The sequence below is a fragment of the Convolutriloba macropyga genome, chromosome 2 (assembly GCF_964194025.1).
Source record: "Convolutriloba macropyga chromosome 2, txConMacr16.3, whole genome shotgun sequence".
Lineage (NCBI taxonomy): Eukaryota > Metazoa > Xenacoelomorpha > Acoela > Convolutidae > Convolutriloba > Convolutriloba macropyga.
In genome coordinates, this window is record NC_134469.1 from 8,224,920 (window position 1) to 8,246,989 (window position 22,070).

Genomic DNA, 22,070 nt, shown 5'->3' on the forward strand with positions numbered 1-22,070 from the left:
AGTCGATCATCGATCAGGATGGTGTAAGAACCTTGACCGGGTTTCGTCAAGGGTTGAAATTTCATTTCCCATCAATTTTCAACTGTTGTCCTTTATCAAGATTTTTGCCCCGTCTATGGTTAAATTAATCGTTTAATTAATCTGTTTATTGACTAATCACAGTCCATCAGAAATGAAGAGAAAAATGAGTTCATCAGAAACTACAAGTTTAATCACCGCCTGATGTAATTAAAGTTGTTTGTTCACAGCTTGACGAGCAAGCCATTGTTTTGATAAACTTTAACTAACAGAAAGTTATGAATTATAACTTTGCCCAGTTTACTACCAAACATTTCACGACATCGGAGTTACGATCTTTCAGTCGCGTTTGGGTTGAACGGTCGAGAATTTGCTGAACGATATTAATGTTAATTATGTTATCAGCTTGCTAATTACTCAAATTATTGAAATTCGGGGCGTTTCAATTACAAACGATCAGATATAGATCACAGAAATTTTGGCTTTTGAAGGCTGGTTAATTAATATGTCTGAGGTTTTTCCGAATGAACTTAGCCAAACTTCTGTCTTTTGATCCTTTTATGATTTGTGTGTGAAAAGGGCAACGTGACCTCGATCAAAAGTACGCTTAAATTAGTTCCATTTTTGGTTTGTTTTATGTTTTACGGTTTTTGGGGGTGGGTGTTTTTATAGTAATCGATTTAGGGATCAATTTTTATAGTCATCGGGAGGCAGAATAGATCCGAAATGTCATATTTCTCATCTGCTTGACCTTTGTTAAAGCTAAAGTCTCCGGCCAGTTCCCGAGATCATCCTATTGTTTACAATTTATAGTGTTGATTTTACCAATTTATCAATTTAACAGTTGCGCTTAATGTGTTTTTGACTTCTAAATTGACGTGCTATCATTGTTTGCTTACCAGCAAAAAAGTATTTATTTTTTTCACAGATTTAGCCTTGTGACCTTGTGATTACTTTGATAAGTTTGAGAATAACTTTCTAATGTCCGTCAAATGGTACATATTTCTTGTTAATTTGAACTGACTTATTGTTGCGATTCAGACCATTCAATAGAGAAATAGAGACCAACTATTGAAACGATTGACAAATTCGGTGATACATTTTACAAGATCGCGTCTGAACAACAGTCATATCGTCGTTGTGGATATCTTGCAAGATTTTTTTGGATCGCGGGGTTACTAAAATTAAAAACAGAAAAATTCTTATCGCGATTGGTTTATTTAACTAAGTTAGCCCCGTTATGAGTCAGCACCCTATGGCAGACGTTGGGAGCGTGGGCGGGGGAGGCCAGCACCCGATGGTTCCAGTTTCTGCATTTGCTGGGATATTCATAATCTCAAATGCGGCTCTGGGTGTTGGAACACTAAATTTCCCAGAAGCATTCGCCAGTTCTGGAGGTCTCGCTATCAGCATTCCACTTTTAGTTGTGAGTAGCAGATCGATATAGATATCACTATGGAAAAAAAGGTGTTTCTAATAAAAATTTTGATGCATCATGAAAAATTTTCAGGATTTGTTCTTCGGCAGTGCATAGATTTAAGCAAGCGATCAAAATTTTACGTAATATATCCTCAAAAGTTTGCAAATATGCTTAACAAAATATACTCGCTACAAAAGTTAGTCTAATAAACAATAAATTCAGAAAAAAAAACTGCATTTCGTGTGCGTCGAAGATAAGGCAATGAAAATGCGAACAAAGTACAGACATTTTTTACTCCAAAAATTTTTTATGTAATTCTTCAAGCCACCGAACCTCATCAGATGGTCTAAAATGGAGAACAATTTATTTTTCAAATCTTTTCTCAAAATGTGGAATATATATGCCTGGCAGGTTTTTTATTTCTTGACTCAAAGTTTCACTTTTTGTTTACGCATCGTAGCAAAAAATACAAACACCATTGTGCAGCCTTCAGAGGCTATTTTTTATTTTTATAGAAAATACTACAGTTGTTATCAAAAGGGGTTGTTTGAAAATTTCAAGAAAGACTGCAAAGGATAAAAAGGTTTGGAGAAGGGAGATTAAATTATAGTAAAACTTTAGCTGATAAATTAGTCAAAACATGATATTACAATTATAAAACGTATTATGCAAATTTGTTCGCAATCAAAACAAGGTCAAGATATCTTTCTAACAATATAACAAAACAGATATTCCAAAGACACAAAAACAGAAAAAACGCTCTTTAAATTATTTTTTGTTCAACTGTTACCTTTTTAGTTTGTAAATTTTAAAAGCTGCTTTGTTGTTCAACAAGTTTTCGATTTAGCCAAAACGGGAAAACATACTTCTAAATTGAAAAAAATAAACAAAACCAGCTAAAAAGTTTTCAAAAAGAAATTTCTAGTTTCTTTTTTTATTGAAAGGGTAGACTAATATTTTTAAAGGAAATATCTTTTAGCTTTTTCATGTCTTAGTATGTTTTAAGTCTTTTGTATTTAGTTGTCTTACTTTTGATGTACACGAAAACAATAGGAACTCTTTTTGCGTGCAAGTTATGGGAGTTTGTGTGCAAATTATGGGCTCTATTTTGTTTGCAAGATACTGGCTCTATTTTGTGGACCATTAGATTTAAGATATGCAGTATTTGTCTTCTTTTAATCTGTGGATTTCAAAAAGGTCAAATAAAATTGGCAAAACTTTAAAGATATGTCAATTTCCGCTTGCGTTAACACTAAACGAACATCGAAATATTTAATTTTGATATGATTTATCTGTAAATGGAGAGAGTTGGCCATATAATGGATTGTTGAGATAAAAAAACGAAAAAATAAATTTGCTTTTTTAAAAAGGAATTGTTTTTAAAATTTTTTTCTATTCATTGCTCCTGAGGCTTCAACTGACTTACTTAGTTGAAAATTGTTTTACAGTTGACCGATTGTGCTGTCCTAGTAATGGATTTTTTTAAATAAATTTTGAAAAATAGTTTTTTACGGGTCAGAAATAGAGCAAGTCAAACAACCACTTGAGAGAACAGAAAATGATTTTCATGTTTTTTTTACTGCAAGGACTTAATTTCATTCCAGTTAGTATCGCTTAATTCCTTTAATTATTGCCGAAACCATTCCTTCTAGGTAAGTTCCATTCAACTTTTAGTTGAATTAAATAACTATGGAAAGTTTGCAACAACATCAAATTTAAATTGAGTTAAAACTAAGAACTAAGAAAAGGTTATGTCTCAAACATTCCTTCTTTCTTCTTAACTTAGGGTTTTTTTATACCTTCAAACACACTTTCTTTTATTGATGAAAATTTCATTGAGGCATCGTCGTATAGCCGAAGAGAACCGGCTTGCGGCTGTTAATTGTATACAAACATAACGTCTTTTTTAACACGGAAAATTTTTTAAAAATATATTTAGTCTTTGATTTATAGCGTACAAAATAAAAAGAAATAAATTTTTGCTTGGTTAGTATGAAATTGTTGACAACTCAAAACTGTACAAACGCAAGAAACATGAAGAAAGAGTTTGGAAATAAGAACTGGCCATAAAGAAAAAATCAGGAAAAAAAATTGATTCTATCTTTTGATTTCATTTTATTTATTGTCTATAGGTTTTTCGATGGTTCTCTTTTTTTGACAAACTATGTCTTTTTTGTAAAATAACTGATAGTGATGTTGTAGTTTCATCTAGAAAAATTATATCAACATGAGGATTTCGAAGTGTTCGGCTTTTTATAAAATTTAGAACTTCATCAAGGTTGCTATCGAAAAACTCATCAGTTTGAGTTTCGAAGCATTGATAGTCAAAACAATTTTCCGTCTCAGAGTTTCGATGCATTGATAGTCAAAACAGATTTCCGTCTCAGAAAAAGTAAAAATTTTTGGCAAACTTTAGAAGTGTGGCAAACTTTTTTTTTTGGCAAACCTCAGCACTTCAGAAGCTACGCACAGCCTCACGCGAGCCGTTTCGTTTGCTTAAATTTAAGATATTTTGGATCTATTCTGCCCCCCCCCCCGTGTTTTGATGACCCCAGTTACAAATTATATGTTGTTGTGTAGCACGTTACTATGCAAGAAAATAGCACTTGCGCCTGGGGGTCATAAAAGATTTATGCTCACTAAGCTGGGGGGGGGGGGGGGGGGGGGGGGCAAAACAGAATAGATCCGATATTTCCTCAGGTTGACTATTTTATTTGACTTGCTGATATTCTGTTTTGAGTATCATAGCGTTCGGTTATCTGATATGCATTCATAGAATAATAAGAGCAGAACAATTATAGACTGAAAAGAGTAGAAGATTATTGCAAGTAGGTAGGAGTTACAACCAAATGGGAGCATAGCTAAAGACAAATTGAAAATCAGAGTCAAATACCTAAAAAACTTGACTGGCTGATAACATAATCAACAATTATTATGGTACAATAGGGGTTGTTTGTTAGATTGGACTTTTTTCCGTTATGGTTATAGTCTATTTTGTGGGGGGGGGGGGGGGGGGGGGAATTTTGTTATTCGGGACTGTTTCCCGCGACGCGGCGTCAAGCCGTATTTCAACATGGGGAAAAAAGGCTTGACGTGGAGTCCCGGGAAATTGTCCCGAGGAACAAAATTTTCCCTGCTAATTAGGCGTGGAAATTGTTTTTACACCATTATAATGCATTATTAAGCGAAAATAAGGGTGTAAAAACAATTTCCACACATAATTAGCAAGGAAAAAAGTGTGGGAGTGTAAATTTGATGTAAATTTTTACACTCTTTACACACTCTTTGTTCCACTTCTATTACACTCTTAATAAAAATACAGATTAATTTAAACTTTGTTGTCTACTTTCATAACGTTTTTTCCGTTGCTGAACTCTTCCTGGGTGGAGGTGACAGTGCGTGTAAAACGGAAAATTATGTAAGATATCCACTGAATATATGAAAATTTTAAAAAGTGCTGGTTGTGCTGAAATAATGAAAAATTTCAAAAAGCCTCCGAATTTAGAGCAAAAAATGGGCATTTTTTTTGACGAAATTGACAAGTCTATCCCTGTTTTGTTCTATAAACAGACATTCACCTAATAGTCTAGCAAGCTAAGCTAACGGACATTACGCCATTATCAAGAGATTCTAATATTTTTTTCAAATAGAATTTTTGGTGGTTTAAAGCAGGTGTTTTGAAAAACGTATCTCACATGAATTTTTTTCTTCCACTATTTTATTGACAAGATCGAGTTGAGGGTTGTTTGGTAGTTCATTTTGTTCCATTTCTGGCGTTCGTTTTGAAAAACATTACTGAATATTTTCTAAACCTTAAGTACTAATAAAAATTTTAGTAGTGTACTGTTTTGTATTATGTTTTGGGCCATAAAATTGCGTTAATTAAAATAAAACCAATCAATGATTTTTAGGTAGTGTACTGTTTAGTTTATAGGTATATAGTATATAGTATTATATAATAGTAATATATATATATATATATATATATATATATATATATATATATATATATATATATATAGTAATATATAGTAACATATTTATAGGTATATAGTAGTGTACTGTTTTTGTATTATGTTTTGGGCCATAAAATTACGTTAATTAAAATAAAACCAATCAATGATTTATAGGTAGGCGCACTACTCTGTGCCACTTCGCTGTCCATGTGTGCTCTGGCTAATTGGGAGTCTGGCACGAGAGAGTTCTACCAGGCTGTCAGATTCTACATGGGGGCACCCAGTGAAGTACTGTTTCACGTGGCATCACTCCTGGCTTATCTGGGCACCTGCACTATGTACATGGTCACTGTTGGAGACCAATGCGACAAAAGTAAGACAGTTCATTTTTTGATTTAAAACAACAAAATATTTTTCAATACTTTTTTTGAAACATGCAAATTACTCAGAATATAACCCTAAGGTTAGATATCTACATGCTCTAAAATGTCATATAGATTAATCAGCATTGTTATTAATATAATAATCTTCAAATTGTGGCTTTTCATTCTCATAGGCAAAAATAGGATTTGAAGGCTCCTATTTGTCTATTAACAGGTACTTTCTTGTGTTGATCGCGCAAAAACTCAGTTAAAACATTTTTAAAGAATGTTTTACTGTTAAAAATTCTTATTGAAGTTTTAAAGTTTTAAAGTTTTCATGCATTTACATACTACTTTAATCTGAGCAGAGCTGGAAAACACTTACTTACGACAATAATGTGGGTGTTGATATCTTTTACAACTGTTGTTTATGCTGAAATAATTAAACCGGTTAACTTTCGCAAGTTTCTTACCCTACACAACAAATCTTGATTCTAAAAGCATTATTTTATAGCCAATGTGCTTGGTTTCAGTATACGAAAATGACGAAAGATTTTAGGTGTTTTCTTTGGTATCGTAGGTATATTCAATTGGTTTTCAAACGCACTAAACCGTCAACATGTTTGGTTTCAATCTTATGAAATGGTCGGTATGTATGGTTTCAAATATCAAAATCTTGACAAAATTTGCAGCAACCCGATTGTGGTATTAGCTAACTCCATATACTGCTAAAAAATTAGAGCTTAGAAGACTGGAACCTACTATCTGTAGAGCCTCGGCATGCTACCGTTCCACCAAAGCTCTGCTGAAGTAGCAACTTTGTTAGCTTGATATAGCAAGTTGGGTTATAACACTCCTCCCCTCTCAAACGAGTGCGTTCCGCACAATTCAAACGCCAACTCAACTAATGGTACACACAACACAAGGTCAGAGCCACTTATCTAAGCTCTACCAATTGTAACAACCCAAATGGGGTATTAGCTAACTCCACAAATGGCTACAGAATAAGAGTTTAGATAACTCGAACTTACTATCTCCAGAACCCTGGCAAGGCATGCTACCGTTGCGCCAAAGCTCTACTGAAGCAGCAATTTTGTTAGCTTGATATATCTCAAGCTGGTTTTTACACTACTTCCTTCTCAAACGAGTTGTTTCCACACAACTCAAACGAAAACTCAACTAAAGATACACGCAACACAAGGTCAGAGCCACTAACATAAACTCTATCAATTGTAACAACCCAACTGCGTTATTAGCTAGCTCCATTATACTGCTACAGAATTAGAGCATAGAGGACTCGAACCTACTATGTCCAAAATTCCGGCCAGGCATGCCACCGTTTCACCAAATCTCTGCTGAAGTAGCAACTTTATTAGCTTGATATACAACATTTTGGGTTAGTACACTACTTCCTTCTCAAACGGGTTGGTTCCACACAATTCAAACGCCAACTCAACTAATGGTACACACAATAAAAAGTCAGAGCCACTTATCTATGCTCTACCAATTGTAACAACCCAACTATGGTATTAGCTTACTCCATATACTGCTACAGAATTAGAGCTTAGAGGACTCGAACTTACTATCTCCAGAACCCCGGCCAAGCATGCTACCGTTGCACCAAAGCCCTGATGTTTGTAATCGGTTAGTTTAACATTTCTATAATGGATGAAAACTTAGCATGAAAAAATGATGAAATTTTGTTTGAGGCAGAATTCATACAGTAAATACCGAATACTGAAGTGCACAGATTAGTAACAAATTTGTTTGGGAGAACAATCTTGGTCATTTTGTGAGCACTATCTGTCTTTTTAACCCTACTTTTTGTAAATAGCGTTGTATTGTAGTTTGTGAAATCAGTGGGCCTATTCCCCAATGTGTCAATGCCCTTTTGTAAAGTGTGTTATCTAAAATTGTTATTTGGTTTGTAGAAAAGTGTGATTGTTTCACATATTTATTTTTTGCGTGTTTGCTTTTTTTCAAAAACGTGATTAAGTTTTTCTCAGTCTATAAAAAGTAATCATTGTCTAAAAAAATTTTCTCGATCTAAAAAAAGTGTTTCTCAGTTATTTATAAAACAAAAGTTGTACTCCTTACTGGGATTATTTTACTGGAATGTTAAACTAATTTCTGATTTCATTGCTTTCTCGTGTCTATTATTCGCTCAATCTGATTTTTCCCCATATTCAATGTCTATTTGAATCTCGTTTTTAAAACCCAGTGTTTCTTTTTTGTCTCAATTTGGATTAATTTAGCGTAAAAGACTTTTTTGCGGTTCAAAGTTTATAGCATACCAATTATTTTGTCGATTTTTTGTCTCAACTTGTTTTGAAATATTTCCCATAAGCGCGTTTTGTCAAGGTATTTGCTCTATCAAATTAACAAGTATCAGTTATTTTTTGCGCTTGTTAATTGTCTTTCATGAAATTTAGATTTGAAAGAGGGCTATCCAATTCCTTGAATTTTTTAGAGCAAATAATAACATGCGATGAAAAAAACTAAATTTATGCTCTTATATTTTCCACGATCATTTTTTTTCCTATCTGACACATGAGCAACTCTGCTAGAAGACTTTTTCGTCCATTGGAATTTTGCATATACTGATTTTGCTAGAAAAATCACAGTTAAGTTTGGACTTCATTGTAACTTAAATTTTTGCAATTAAATTAGGACTTCATTTTTCGTTAAATTTGGACTGTATTTGTACTGCTGTATTTTTTTTCTGCTTTTTAGTTATAGACAGAATAGTGGGCAAAGAGGAATACTGCGACAGGTGGTACCTGCAACGTGTCTTTACAATGCCAGTCTTGTCTACTCTCGTCATCCTGCCTCTCTGTCTGGCAAAGTCTCTGGACTTCCTAAAGTACCCCAGCATGGTGGCTGTGCTGTCTTTTGTGTACATGACTGTCATAATTGTGGCTGACTATGCCATGAACGGACCCGCTGAGGGTGCCATCATTGATAAAAAGTAAGAAATTAAAACCCCAATTTGAACCCTTGTTTTACAGGTATATTTTTGTCATTGTTCTTTTTGCAATGAAGCTTTGTTACAGTTAGAAACTAGCCAACTTAAATTGGTTTTCAAAGACGCGAAACTTTGGCTTTTGCAAATGAAAGACTACCCCCCCCGCACCCCCGGTTGAATAGCAGAAAAATCATCCTCCACATTTTAAACATGTTGTCGCTGGCTGTGTTCTTTTAGACCTCAGAGTTTAGTGGAGCTGTTCAATGCTATGCCTACGATCATCCTTGGCTATCAGGTATTTAACTATTGGAACTGTTCCTCCCTCACCCAACCCCCCCCCCCCGCCGCCTTCGCTCTCGATGAAATATGATCATCTGTATTTTTAGTATTTAACCCTCTAGAACAATATATAATAACTGTTATGGACAATGGCACCTATTATTAGGCTACACAAATAAGCACCAATGTAGGAAAACACAATTAATATTTTCTTCTCAAACGCTAAAGAAGAAAGAACAAAATTTACTCACGAAGAAAAAGGAAGAGATGGTTGTTGCGTTTATGGCTCAAATACGCTCCTGGGTTCAAATTTTAAACGATCGAGTGGGTCGTTTAAGTTACTTTTTGTGTTTTAGTGTATGACCAACTGCTACCCAATCTTCGGTTGTTTTGAGAACCCTTCTGTGTCCAAGTACTTCATTTCCATATTTGGAAGTGTCTTCATCATGTCCTCCATCTATCTCCCCGTGGGAACATTTGGATACCTCAGAAATGGAAGAGACGTTAGTTCCCTTTAAGCGTTCCCCAGACCTAACGCAAAGTCAATTTCAGTACTGGGGAAGCCTAATTGCAAGTCTAAGTTCAGTACTGATTATGAAGGTTGATCTTGTCTCTTTTTGCACTATTAAGTTTTGTGCACATCTTGTCCAAGGCTTGTAACAATTGTATTTAGACTGGTCCAGTACTGATATAGACTTAGAGTTCAGTATTTTTTTTTGGGGGGGGGGGGGGGGGAGGGGAGGGGTGTACTTCAAAACTAAAATTATGTCACATTTCTCATTTTGCTCAACATATTGCACACATTACATAATTCTCTTGCATCACTTTTTGTTGCTTCTCTGAGGTCCTTACACTTGGTTCAAAATGTTAAAAAATGTAACTCACACAGATCTTGGAAAATATTAATGACCGTGAAAAAATGACCATCTTAAAAATGCTAACAAACGAAATACTTTATCTATTTTTATCAAATATAACTTTTTTTTAAAAAAAAACTTGTGTTTGATGTTTCGATCAGACTTACAGTTGTCGACTAATTGGCAAATATTCAAAAACCATCAGCGCCATGCGGTTTCCAGTAAAAATTTTCAAGTTTTTGTTGAACTTTCGTACCTGGGTAAACGAAAGCTGCATTATTAATATTTCTGGACGATTGGTATTGTGATCTTGTTGCAACACAAAGAATGTAACAGAAAATAAAGACAAACTTGTTGTTCCGAACCCCAATTTAGTGAGGAGGAGGAACTATATACTCAACTGGGTTTTTTTGATCAGTCAATTTTGGCCGATCGATATATTGATCGTAGAGAATTGTGAGTGGTATCATTGAAAAAACCGTCCAGCGTAGAATACAAAATTAAAAAGATATTTTCGATTTCCGTTTTTTTCGAGGAAGTTCTCGAGGTTTAAACTTTTGTGAACATTCGACTGTTTTTGTTCACATTTTCAGTAATTTTTGCTAAAATTTGGCAAAATTTCGCTAATATAGTTCAAAATAAGTTAAAATTTTCAACGGCAAAGTGTTGTTGTTACCATTAGAGATAGAAGAGCGTCGCTGACTTGTTTGATTGAAGTTATTTTGGCTAAAATTTTTGACAAAATTTTCAAAACTCAAACTTTTTTCATCAAAAATGGCACAAAATATTTTTTTTGGTCCACTGTGTTAAAGTTTGCCAAACTTAGTGACCTAAAAACCATAAAACAGACTCCCTAAACTCAAACAAAGCGTTAGTTGCAATTAGGTGCCGTATGAAGGTCTTCTGGAATTAGAACTTTGCCGTTTTTTGCGGATTTAACTCGATAACTATACAAAATGCATCGTTCTTTTTTTAAAATTTGAAGAATTTCACGCAATAATTGGTCGAATTCACAAACACTGGGAACACTTGGTCGTTTTGCTGGACGCGCGACAAAATCAGAGAGAGGTTCGACATTATCATGGATTCTTAGAATCAGAGACTTTTCGGTTGCAAATTTTATGTTAATTACTGACAATATTTTTTCTCCACGGCTCCGTTAATGACCGCTACAATTTACGTAATTTTGAGGCCGAATGTAGATACAGTTTGTTTTCAGAGAATCAAAGGGTTCATGGCTTTGAGGAAGAGTTTTATTAAATATTAACTGAATTCTTGTTTTTGCCTTCAATTGTTATTCTTTTGGCAGTCTGATATTTTAGTTTAGCCACTCAAAGATCTACAATTCTTCCTCAACAGGTGCATGTGTACCTTTTCTATTCATTCGGCTGTTACCTAAAGTCTCTTATGTTATTGAATCTATTTGTTTTACGGAAATTTCTGTGATTTTTTGAACTTGTCAATTTTTTATTTTATTTTAGTCAACATTTTGTTTATTCTCAGTAAGTACAGATCAATCTATCCTCCGTAAAGAATAAATTTTGTGGCCGATTGTTTTAACAGAAGGTTTTCTTGCTTTTGGTACTACCAGTTTTCATACAAAATTTTCTTATTTTTGTGCATAATTTCCCATTTTTGCTGCTGTTTCTGTTTCTTTTGTAATTTGTAACATTATTTAACAATCTAACTAAAAAAACACTTTGAAAAACAACATTTGAGATTGAACATACTTTTTTTTCATAACATATGGTTTGAAGGGCTGCGACACCGTTCTCTTGCAGAAATTGGTAGAGTTTTTCATTTTTGCCCATTATTTGTTGTTAATTTTTGTTGTCATATGCCAAATATTGTGTAATTCAGTGTCTCAGTGTGCAACTATGGATAAATCAATGAACTTAATCACTGATATTGGTAAATACCTAATGGTTGTTTGGACTTACGAATTGAATTTCTAAAAAAAAAGAATAATAGTTTTCTTCAACTTATCCCTTTTTGTTTTGGTTTGCTTTTTTTTGTATTATACACTGTTGTATCATTTTTGTAATATTGGCTGAATAATTAGAGTTCTGTTTAATGTTTTGTTGAGTTAAACAATGTTTTTTCTGTTGTTTAAGTGTTTTAAATGATGTCTTCAGGGCTTAGACAATTTGTTTCAGAAGAATTTTGTGAAGTTAAGATTCCTTTCAATTTTTGTGGCTCCTTTTTGTTGTCATTTTGTGTTAGTCGTTTTACAAGAAAAAAAAAACGTTACAATGGTCAAAGGAGACTTAAATGAAGATATTATATTCTCGTGGTTAATATCTTACAAATTTACTTGCTTCAAAACTGTGGTTTCGTGAAGTTGTTTGTGAAATATATTAGTTCAGCTTGTATTTAATGTTGTTTTATAGTCTTATGATTTAGTCTCATTAATATTATTCGCAAATATCTTCCTGAGTAGTTGCAAGACAAACTGTTTAATTTTTTAGTTGAGAGCTTTTCCGGCTATGGATTTTGAAAATAATTGTTTTAAATAAAAAAAGAGATAGATTTTTGAGATCTGCCAATTTTATTTCCGTTAAATTGTAGCTAAGCATCTCTATATACAATTCACATCAGTCATCTGTTGAAATACAATTTGCTCTACATAAAGTTTTTATTTTTCTCAAATCGTCTTTCTTCTTGGAACAACTAGTTTTCATAAAACCAATTTTCGTGATTTTTTCGTATTTGCCCCTTTTTTGTAGGTTTCTGTTTTCTTTTCACAGCATCACAATAATGGGCGTCATTTGATTTACAAATTTTGTTACCTTCATAAAATGCAAACGAAGATTTTTATTGTTTTTAGTGATCAGCTTATTATTTAATTGATTGGGGGGACACCGTTTTTGCGCATAATTTTTCGTGCAAATTTTTAGTTTTTGCCTGTACTTATCGTTCTGTTTTGTAGTCGTATGAAATATCCTGGAAAGTGAAAGGCCTCATTCACTCTCTATTGAGGCGTAAAAGACTCTCTCAATGATTTCATTTGATGCGTAATGTTTCCAATCAGTTCGAATTTTTCTTTTTTTAAAAAAAGCAAAGTTTTAATAAACTTTGCCCCTTTTGCTCATTTCTAGTCAACTTGTTGCCAAGTCTCATCGAAGAGAATTCCCATATTTTGTTCCAAAAAAATGCCGGTTCATCTTCTGAGTATAAGTTTTATCTGATGCCATTTTGATTTGGTTATTAGTGGTTTTCAAAAAATGGATAAGGAGTTTTGGTCGTAATTATTATTTGTAACTATTTGATTAATATTGCCGACTTTTCTGGTAATCTTATTCTGATAGCCACAGGTCTCAAAGGCCCTCTAGAGTAGATTGTTTTATTCTTCTAGTAGTTTGTTGACTGACATTTTGATATGTTAATTTTTTTTTATCTCTTCCTCATTTGGTAGACAATTAAGTGAAAAATGTAGATGAGCGGGGTCGGAACTTAATGTGCGAACGCATATTACCGAGCCTCCTTGTTAAGGACTAAATTCAAAACTATGTCTTTCCTTTACTTTATTACTAAGTTTTTCATCGTCCTGAGTAGTGAATGCAGTTCTTTGAGAAAAAAAAACGGAGAACTATCCCGAACAAATTCCAACTGAAGTTTGCTGAGTCCTGGCTTCAAGATTTTATGCCAATTTAGAGGAAAAACTTGCTTTCACCTAAAAGTATTTTAAAACACAATTTTGCAGAACTGAGTCATTTTTATTGAGAGTAATGCTTGAATTGTTTTGCAACTTGACTTTGCATAGTTTCAATTGTAAGTTATACTGAGCCAAAATGATGAAAGGGCACCAAGTAGACAAAAGCTGAGGCCTCAAACCGAATGATGGTATGTCCAAAGCGATTTTATATGCGTCAAAGTTACCACCACACGTTTTACTTTTGGCTTATTTCTCAAAAATGAAGTCCTTTAAAGCCACGCTTCTCAAATGATTAAGCTATTGAAGTCAAAGCCAAGTGAATCAGTGAAGATAGAATAGAATTGCAAGCACAAAATAATAATATATTCTATCGAAGCCGAAATTAATTGTTCACTCGGTCAACTTCATTATTTAGTTACTACTCCTAATACGTGATTAAATTATATGAAGTAAAAATGAAACTCAAATTTAAGCAACCTCACTAACTTATATTTGTGTAGGATGTACAAACGACCTTGATAATTCATTGCCAAATTGCACCAGAGTTTTTACGCATGGTTTTCGAAGCGATCTGATGAAGAATTTTTGTCAATTGATTCATTCGGCTTACAAACTTCCTTACAAACTACAGGAAAATGTGACATGGTAAAATGTTTACATTATGTTGACATCTTTATCGAAAACTTAAAATCACGTACTTGACTAGCAGTATCAGGAGAACTTGAAAATCAGTTGAAACTACCAAAACTCCATTGAAACGCTCTAATTTTGTTTTGTTAAACTGAAATAGGATACGTATTGAAGCACACCAAGAAGAAAATTAATTATTATCGTGTTTTGTTTCTATGAGCCATCTTAGTGATTGTACACTTCAAATGAACTTGAATATTTGGAAAAAAGTTAAAGTTGTCTTACTAGCTTTAACAAAGCCTGCTCTACTTCTACACAGGTGTTATTGAAATCAATAGAGAGACCTTGCTAACTTTGAAATTGGAAAGCTGTTATTGTTTTTCAGTTAGAGTCAAGCTAAATGGGACTCTCATTATAGTATTTTAAATAGCAGAGTGAAGCTTAACATAACTTTAACCAGTTTTTAGCTTGATGGAATTTGAAATTACAGTTCGGTTTTGAGCTTTGTATTGACAACAAATATTCAACAATTTTGTTCAAATTTTTTAAATTTTGTTTTCGTGGTAAAAAAAAATTGTTGAACAGAAAAACTGAACGATTAGGTCTTTGGACTAATTAAGTATCAAATAATTCAACGTTAATCTGCAATATAGAGTATAAAACAAAAGTTAACTGCATTAAGAACGTAATATCCGGACAGATTTGCAACCGCTGAAACGATTTGGACGGTGTAATGATTTCTTTTTCATTGCTAGAAGAGCAGCTGTTTCACAAGGTCTACGGCCTCGTACATAATAATTTCGGGCTGTTTCAGGTCATTGCAGAAGCCAACAGTTTGCAAAACGTCCTCAATTCACCAAAATTTGATCAGTTTATATGTTTTTACATGTAGAAAGCGAATAACGCGTCCAAGATCGGAATGTACTGGAGTTTTTGAGAGAATTTAATATCTTTTCAATGTAATGTTTCGTTATCTAGAAATATCATCAATATTTTGTGACTTTTTCAGATTTTACGTTAAAATATTGTGGCCATGAGTAAACTGCAAGCACTGTTCCTCAATGTATACCTTTGTGCGCTACCATCTCGTTTTTTTTATGCTCTCCCGTTCTTCTCTTGTTATTAACGGCACTGAAGGCCTTCTCTCAGGTGTAAATTTCTTTGTGTCTGTGTGTGAGCCAAATGTTTTCAATCTTTCACAATTTTGAATTTTTATTATTAATAAGAAAACATGATCCCGATGGCCTTGTTTTATACATAGGATATTACGAAATCATTGTGTAAAAACAAACAACCACCCAGGAAAAATAAATGTAAAGATTGACATGCAAAAAATGAGCCATACAAAAACTTAATGAGACCTTTGGTAAGATATTTGTGGAGAAAATGTCAAATATGTACAAGTTTGCAAATTTCCTGCTACAAATAAAAAAAAATTGACAAGACTCCTGTCAAGATTATTGAAAGTTGACAAAAATTTTTTACTATGTTGTCTCCTTTGGCAAAATAGATTTTTTAACATTCGGGGCCTACTCGTTTTCTCATTGTGAGTTATGCGATAGGTGAGTGGCAACATTCTGCTGGACTACAATGCGAGTGACAACAAGATACTTGTGGCCCAGATAGCTGTGCTCACTGCAGTCATGATGTCATATCCTGCACTATTTTCTGTCGCAAGGTAAACCAACTACACGCTAGAGTATCTCATCTAAAGAGGAGGATTCCAACCCATATCCCATGCAGCTTAAAAAAGAAAAATCTGGTTGAACTCGATGTCGATGTAAACCTAAAGATAAGTATTTGAAAATAGTCTTGTTCTACAACAAGATGCAGTTGATCAATCATTGGGATCTTTTCAGTTTGTGATCGCTCTTCCCAGTACGTTATATGCACCACCCCCCCCCCCCCCCCCCTCATTACAGAGCACGTGCCATTGTACAGTAAATCGTTATAGAAAACTATAACTCGTGTGATTGGGGGTGAAAATTATATGTATGCACTTCGCTTGGGGGTTATAAATTGAAATGATCCAGTCAATATATAATTTCAGGGACAGGTTGCTGTCCCAAATTTGGTGAATTTTGATTTTCTGAATTGATTTTCTGTGTAAACGAAAAGACCAAGACTACAAAAATGGGTGCGGTCTATTTTAAAATAACCACAAGCATGTAAAAATAACGCAATTACCATAATAGATATAATAACTGATAATGGATGCAACTAACAGTAGCGTTCCTTTGCAAAAAGTTAGCAAATGCTAGCAAAAAATTTGATTACTTTTAAGTAAACGTGATACACAGTTTCTGAGAACAATTTGCGTCGCTGAAATTATTATTTAATTTGTAGTCAAACTCAACGATACAAGAGAAAACTTTTTCAACTGTGATTTTTTATTTAACTTTAATCAGAAACGATAAGAAATTTAATGTTTTTTTATGTCTGAACTCCGAAGATTGGAGTGGAAGCGTTTGCAATTATACAACTTCTAAATTTACATGCAAATAATTTCTTAAACGATAATTATGACTGCTGTAAACTGAGCTTGCACAATTTTTACCAATACTTTTTATTGATTAATTTGAAATCAATTTGCATTGTTGAAAAAAACAAAAGAATGCAAAAGACAGCTCAAAAGATTTTTGCTAAGTTGTAAATAAAACTCAAGTTATGTTTGCAATTTGTCGCTTTCTATTATTGAGTTTTGTTGTTTTATCGTTTTAATGAATTTGTCGTTTTTTCGTTTTGATTTGACGTTTTTTAATGAGTAGCTTTTCAACAACATTGGTAGCAGATATTTTAGTCCTGCGGTCTTTTCAATCGATTTTTTGCTCGATCAAATTTTAGCACTGAAAAGATATTTCCCTCAACCTCCCCTGTTCCAAACCCCTCCTAATGCTCTGTCTACTGCTAGCCTCTCTAAGCTCAAGCTGGTTACTGCCGCAGCCAACCACCTGCCAGTCGTTTGGGAGCAATTCTGCGTTCGTTAGTCGGTTATATTATTTTTATCTCCGAAACCTTCTGTGTCACTTTGAAGAAGAGAATACAAATACAAGAAACTACCACCAATATAGCCAGAATACATTTACTATAGTTAAAAAACAAACAGCTTTACAGCTCTTTTAGAAACGAGCTGAAATAAAAAAAAATATATATTTTTTTGTTTTTTGAAGACTGAGATAATGAAAGAGCTTATCAGCTAGTTATCAGAAAACGTGTGCACACTTTGTGCCAAATGGCAACTGAATAATAGAAAAGAAAAACAACCATTAGTACAATTATTCAAATATTCATTCGGAAAAACTGAAATTTTTATTTGTAGTAAATTCAAATATGAATAGACACTATTTAGCTGAATTTAATCAAATCGCCGATTTTTCCCCTCTGTTGTGTTTTTTTTCTGTTCACCCTCAGATTACTCTTTTTTCATATTCTTTATGCTATCTGAGTTCCTTTGCCAAACAATGCATCGGTAAGAAGTCTTTTAAAAATTTATTCCTTAGTTTACAAGTATTTTTTTGTGCTGAGTAGATTTAAAAGATACATGTGGTCCAAAACTGACTTCACCAAAAAAGACAGTCTGGTTTTAAAATTTTAACACTCAGAAATCACTTTTATATACTTGTGTTATTATGTTATTAGCATCAGTTAATTCACTGACGTCTGTGAATTTTCTGACAGTTATTATAGCAGTCAGTGCGCGCAAAACTGTCCATCAATTCATATCTCCATTAAGACTATATCTCTTTCGGAAAAGAAATAGGACATTTGCTGTTACTGTTTTTTTTCTGCTGACTTCATTTCGGTTTATTAATAAATAGTAAATAATAATATTTAAAAAAAAACAGTAATCTTTTGAATGTTTCTGTTAGCAGGGTAAGCGGTAATGAGAAGGTGCTCATGTAAAACAATGCTGCGAATTACTTCCAAATTTTAAGGACGGCGAATTGGCAGATTCAATTTCCACACACAATTAGAATACATTGTTCGCTCATGAAAACCAAGAAATATTGCCCCCCCCCCCCCCAGCTCATTTGTTCTCTCAAGATTAAGTATGAAAAAATGAGCCAATAACTCTTGGTATTGCTTTCTAGAAACAAACAAATACTATATCCAAGTTAATTTTTTTGACAATTTTAGATATCTGTTTAGAGTTAGCATCGACAAAACTTGGTTATCGATCCGGAAATTGTTCAACTCCCGGACCTACACAATAACTGGATCTGGCAGAGGTAACTGGACTAAGAGGTACATAACACCAGTTGTGTTCTTTCTGGCCACTCTGGTAATTGCACTTAGCATTCCCAACATCAGCATTGCAGCATCTTTCACCGGATCCCTGGCAACTTCTTTTTTCTTCATGTTTCCCGGTAAGCTGCTTCGATATTACCAACGTGTTATTACAGCCTGACCAATTTGGACTTTAAGGTCCTTTGCTATATAAATATTGGCGCGTTTAGAGGGTGCCCTTCTTTTTCATCCTTTTTTATTTAACCCCCTATCATTGCACCCCGATTTATTCCCAACTTCCCGGGTCGAGGTGTCACCGTCATTCAACGCAAATTTATGTAAGATAAGCGGTGAATGCGGTGAAATTACATAAATCAGACGGTGAATGCGGTGAAAAAACCTCTATCGCCTGGTAGCGGTGAAATTACATAATTTCAACGCTGAATTTAGCAGTGAAGTAACATAGAGTCACCGCTTTGAAAAAAGTGTTCGAATTAAGTAAGATAAGCGGTGAATGCAATGAAATTACATAAATTCACCGCTTAACTTATTGGTGAAATTACCCCAACTCAATTGATAGGAAACTATCACGACAAACATGGTATTAAGTTACCCGTTTAATTGTGACGAAACACACCTGCTAATTGACGGGGTGCCTTGATAGAGGGTTGAAATGATAGAGGTGTTAAATAACAGGGGGTGAAATGATTTGGTGTTAAGATATGTGGTGTTAAATCAATCGGAGTGAAAAGAAGTAGAACAAATCTTTTTTAGAGATACCGGCTTCTACTAATCACACTGGCTTTTATTTATCTTTTAATTGCTTGAATCCCCGTAACGCTCGGATTCCACTTTCATAGCACGTACGCACAACCCGGGTTGCTCATCATACACAATTCTTAGTAGTCATACTAGGTCATATATGATTCCTAGTATTCATACAAGGTCATATATGATTTGTATGATTTCTTTTTAGCCATAAAAGGGATCATATATGATTTCCTAGAAATCATACAGGGATCATACAAAAAAATTCAATGCTTAAAAACTGTATATTTTTCATTTTCTTTTGATGTTGAAAAAATTTCTCGGAAATCATACAAGGTCATATATGACATATAAAACATTGATTGGTTCCACAAATTCCCGTATAATGTAGTCAGAGGACATAATAAATTTTATTAAATCGCAGTTGTATTCCACATTCGATTCGTTGTATGGGCTAAGAGAATAACTTTCCAACCTAAATATATTCAGAAAACGAATTTGAGGTTATCTGCAAAAAATTTTTCAAATACTTTTTATAAACGAGCATTTTTAGGAATAAGCTGGCTTAAGAGATTATCAGAACTTTATTTATCTATTTGGACCTTCTCTTTAATTGCGTGCCCAACTTTGCACATGATATTGTACGTTTGGGTCTTTTGGCGGATCACAAAGTGATGCCAGGGAATCACATAAGTGAGTTCTTGCGGAATTAATTTTTTAAAAGACATAATTGGTTGAAAATTTATGAAAAATAGATGTATGCTTCTTGGTATTCATACTAGGATCATATATGATTTCTTTGTAGTCATACAAGGTTCATATATGATTTCCTAGTAGTCATATATGATTTCTTAGTAGTCATACAAGGATCGTACTAGGAAATACGTTATGATTTGTATGATACCATATATGATCCTTGTATAACTACTAAGAAGTGGTGACCCGGGAACATTCTCATTTCATACGGTAATAAATTCTCAGAGGCGGCAAAGGTAAAACTAAACGAAATCCGTTTATAAACGCCCTTGCATACATATGTAATAAGATTATAAAACGGAATTTGCTTTCGCTTTACTTCCTCTTATGGCGTGATCAAAATCATCACTTAAACTTGACTTCAGAAATCATAAAATTGTTTGAACAGATCATAAAAAAGGGAGTGCCCCAATGCGAGTCAAATTCTTTGAATACTGATAATTTGGTCTTTGCAATGTGGCTAGGGTATGTCTATACAACATATTGTCTGGGGTGCCGGGTAAATCCTGAGCTTTTTCTTGTAAATGGTCTGGAAGAAATTCTGTTGTGTGGAAGTTATCTGTCTGTAAATCTGGGAAACCGGGACAAATGTCTGGGATGTCTGATCAGTAGTCTGGAGATTGTCTGGAAATGAATCTGGGAGATCTGGCCATAGGTCTGGAAGTTACCTGGTCACACGTTTGAAATGTCTGATTATGAGTCTGGGGGTCTTATCATGAGTGGATTAATCATATGAGCAGATTGGAGTGGGAAAAAGTGAATTAAAAACTTTAGAGTGGACTGTTCCACTCCACCCCAATTTTTAATGGTGGAATGGAGGAGGGCCAACTAAAATTGCAATCTAAAATTAAAAGTTTCAAAGACTATAAATTTACCATAGCCAACCAAGGGAGAAAAAAGTTGCTCACAAAATGGAAAAAGTCTGAAAAATAAGAAACAAAGAAACAAAAATGAACTGGTCCCATTTGTACTCAGAAACTAACGTTTTCTTACAATGTAATGAGCATATTAGACAATTGCTTTCCGCCGTATCGAGCTATTAAAAAGTGCCCATGAACTCAATTGTCCAATTTCAGCCTTTCAATAAAAGCATGTATGGTCAAACAAAGGGATGTAAAAGTCGTCTACTTCTCTAATTTAATTTTCATATTTCATCTTTTTTTTTGGTTTTCATAGCTAACAATTTAAAGTTTGGCTTTCCTAAATCTCCAAGTAGAAACATTTTTTTTCAAATTGCAGTGCTTCAAAATGTTTCATTTGGTTTAAAAAAGAATTCTCTGAGGCATTTTTCGGGTCTTTCCCATTATACCCCCCCCCCCCCGATTAGTAGTCAGATAGCCTATAGCCCCCCAATCATGGTAATTACACCATAATGGGGGGCTATAAATTCAGGGGGGGGGGGGGCTATAATGGGAAAGACCCCATTTTTCTTTTGCTCCTTTTTTCATTTTTAGATTTTTCTGTTTCCAGGCGTTTTCCTCATACAGTCAACGTACATAGACGAAAACCACAAATTTATTTACATTCAGAGAAACCCTTCTTCAAAACAGATGCGCGTCAAGAAAACAACAACCTCAACTTTTTCCACAGTTTGCGGCACTGAAGTCCGATCAACAACGACAAACACCTTCACAACTACAGAGGGTCCGCCGAGGAAAAATCCCAGTCATTTGGAGGTCATAAAAGACCAAAATGACAATTACGAAACCGCTGAAGTCCCGTCAGAAATAAACCAGCATAACTACTTCATCCGAAATAAACACAAAAACGGAGTTCTATCTTGGTTGTTAAGATTGATAGGAACTGTATTTTGTGCTATTGGCTGTTTTATTCTCGGAATGGGGATTACAAATGCTTCATTATCTATACATCAGAAATCAGTGCCTTATATTCAATGTAATTGAAAAACAAATTAATTGTTTCATTTAGAAACTGCCTCAATTTGAGGCACCATTTATCAAACAGTAGCAACTGCCCCGAGTGGGAACCCGGGTTTTATCAATACACGCCTGGAGCCGATGTGTCATCGCTAAAAAATGCTAAATGTAAGATTGGCGACGAATGTAATGAAAAGATGTAAGAATTGCGGTTTTTAGCGTTGAATGAGGTAAATGCGGTAGAAAAAATTCACCCCTAAACATCGCAATTCTTACAAAATTTCAATTCTGAATTCGCCA

At 34.1% G+C, this 22,070-nt stretch overlaps 1 protein-coding gene across 1 annotated transcript; it reads left to right on the plus strand.

The window, feature by feature from the left end:
* The first annotated feature begins 331 nt into the window (after nucleotides 1-331).
* On the plus strand, nucleotides 332-21,819 carry LOC142335102 (sodium-coupled neutral amino acid transporter 7-like). Its single transcript, XM_075383455.1, has 8 exons — nucleotides 332-1,444; nucleotides 5,569-5,767; nucleotides 8,490-8,724; nucleotides 8,959-9,016; nucleotides 9,357-9,503; nucleotides 15,705-15,820; nucleotides 18,292-18,509; nucleotides 21,364-21,819. The coding sequence occupies exons 1-8, from the start codon at nucleotides 1,259-1,261 to the stop codon at nucleotides 21,795-21,797; spliced, it is 1,593 nt and encodes a 530-aa protein (XP_075239570.1). The 5' UTR covers nucleotides 332-1,258; the 3' UTR covers nucleotides 21,798-21,819.
* Nucleotides 21,820-22,070: the final 251 nt, after the last annotated feature.

Bases quoted from the DNA above. Each gene is read 5' to 3' on its own strand.
- LOC142335102 (XM_075383455.1), top strand. From the start codon at position 1,259: ATGAGTCAGCACCCTATGGCAGACGTTGGGAGCGTGGGCGGGGGAGGC. The intron at 1,445-5,568 runs GTGAGTAGCAGA...AATGATTTATAG, and splicing joins TCAGCATTCCACTTTTAGTT to GTAGGCGCACTACTCTGTGC. The intron at 15,821-18,291 runs GTAAACCAACTA...ATATCTGTTTAG, and splicing joins GCACTATTTTCTGTCGCAAG to AGTTAGCATCGACAAAACTT.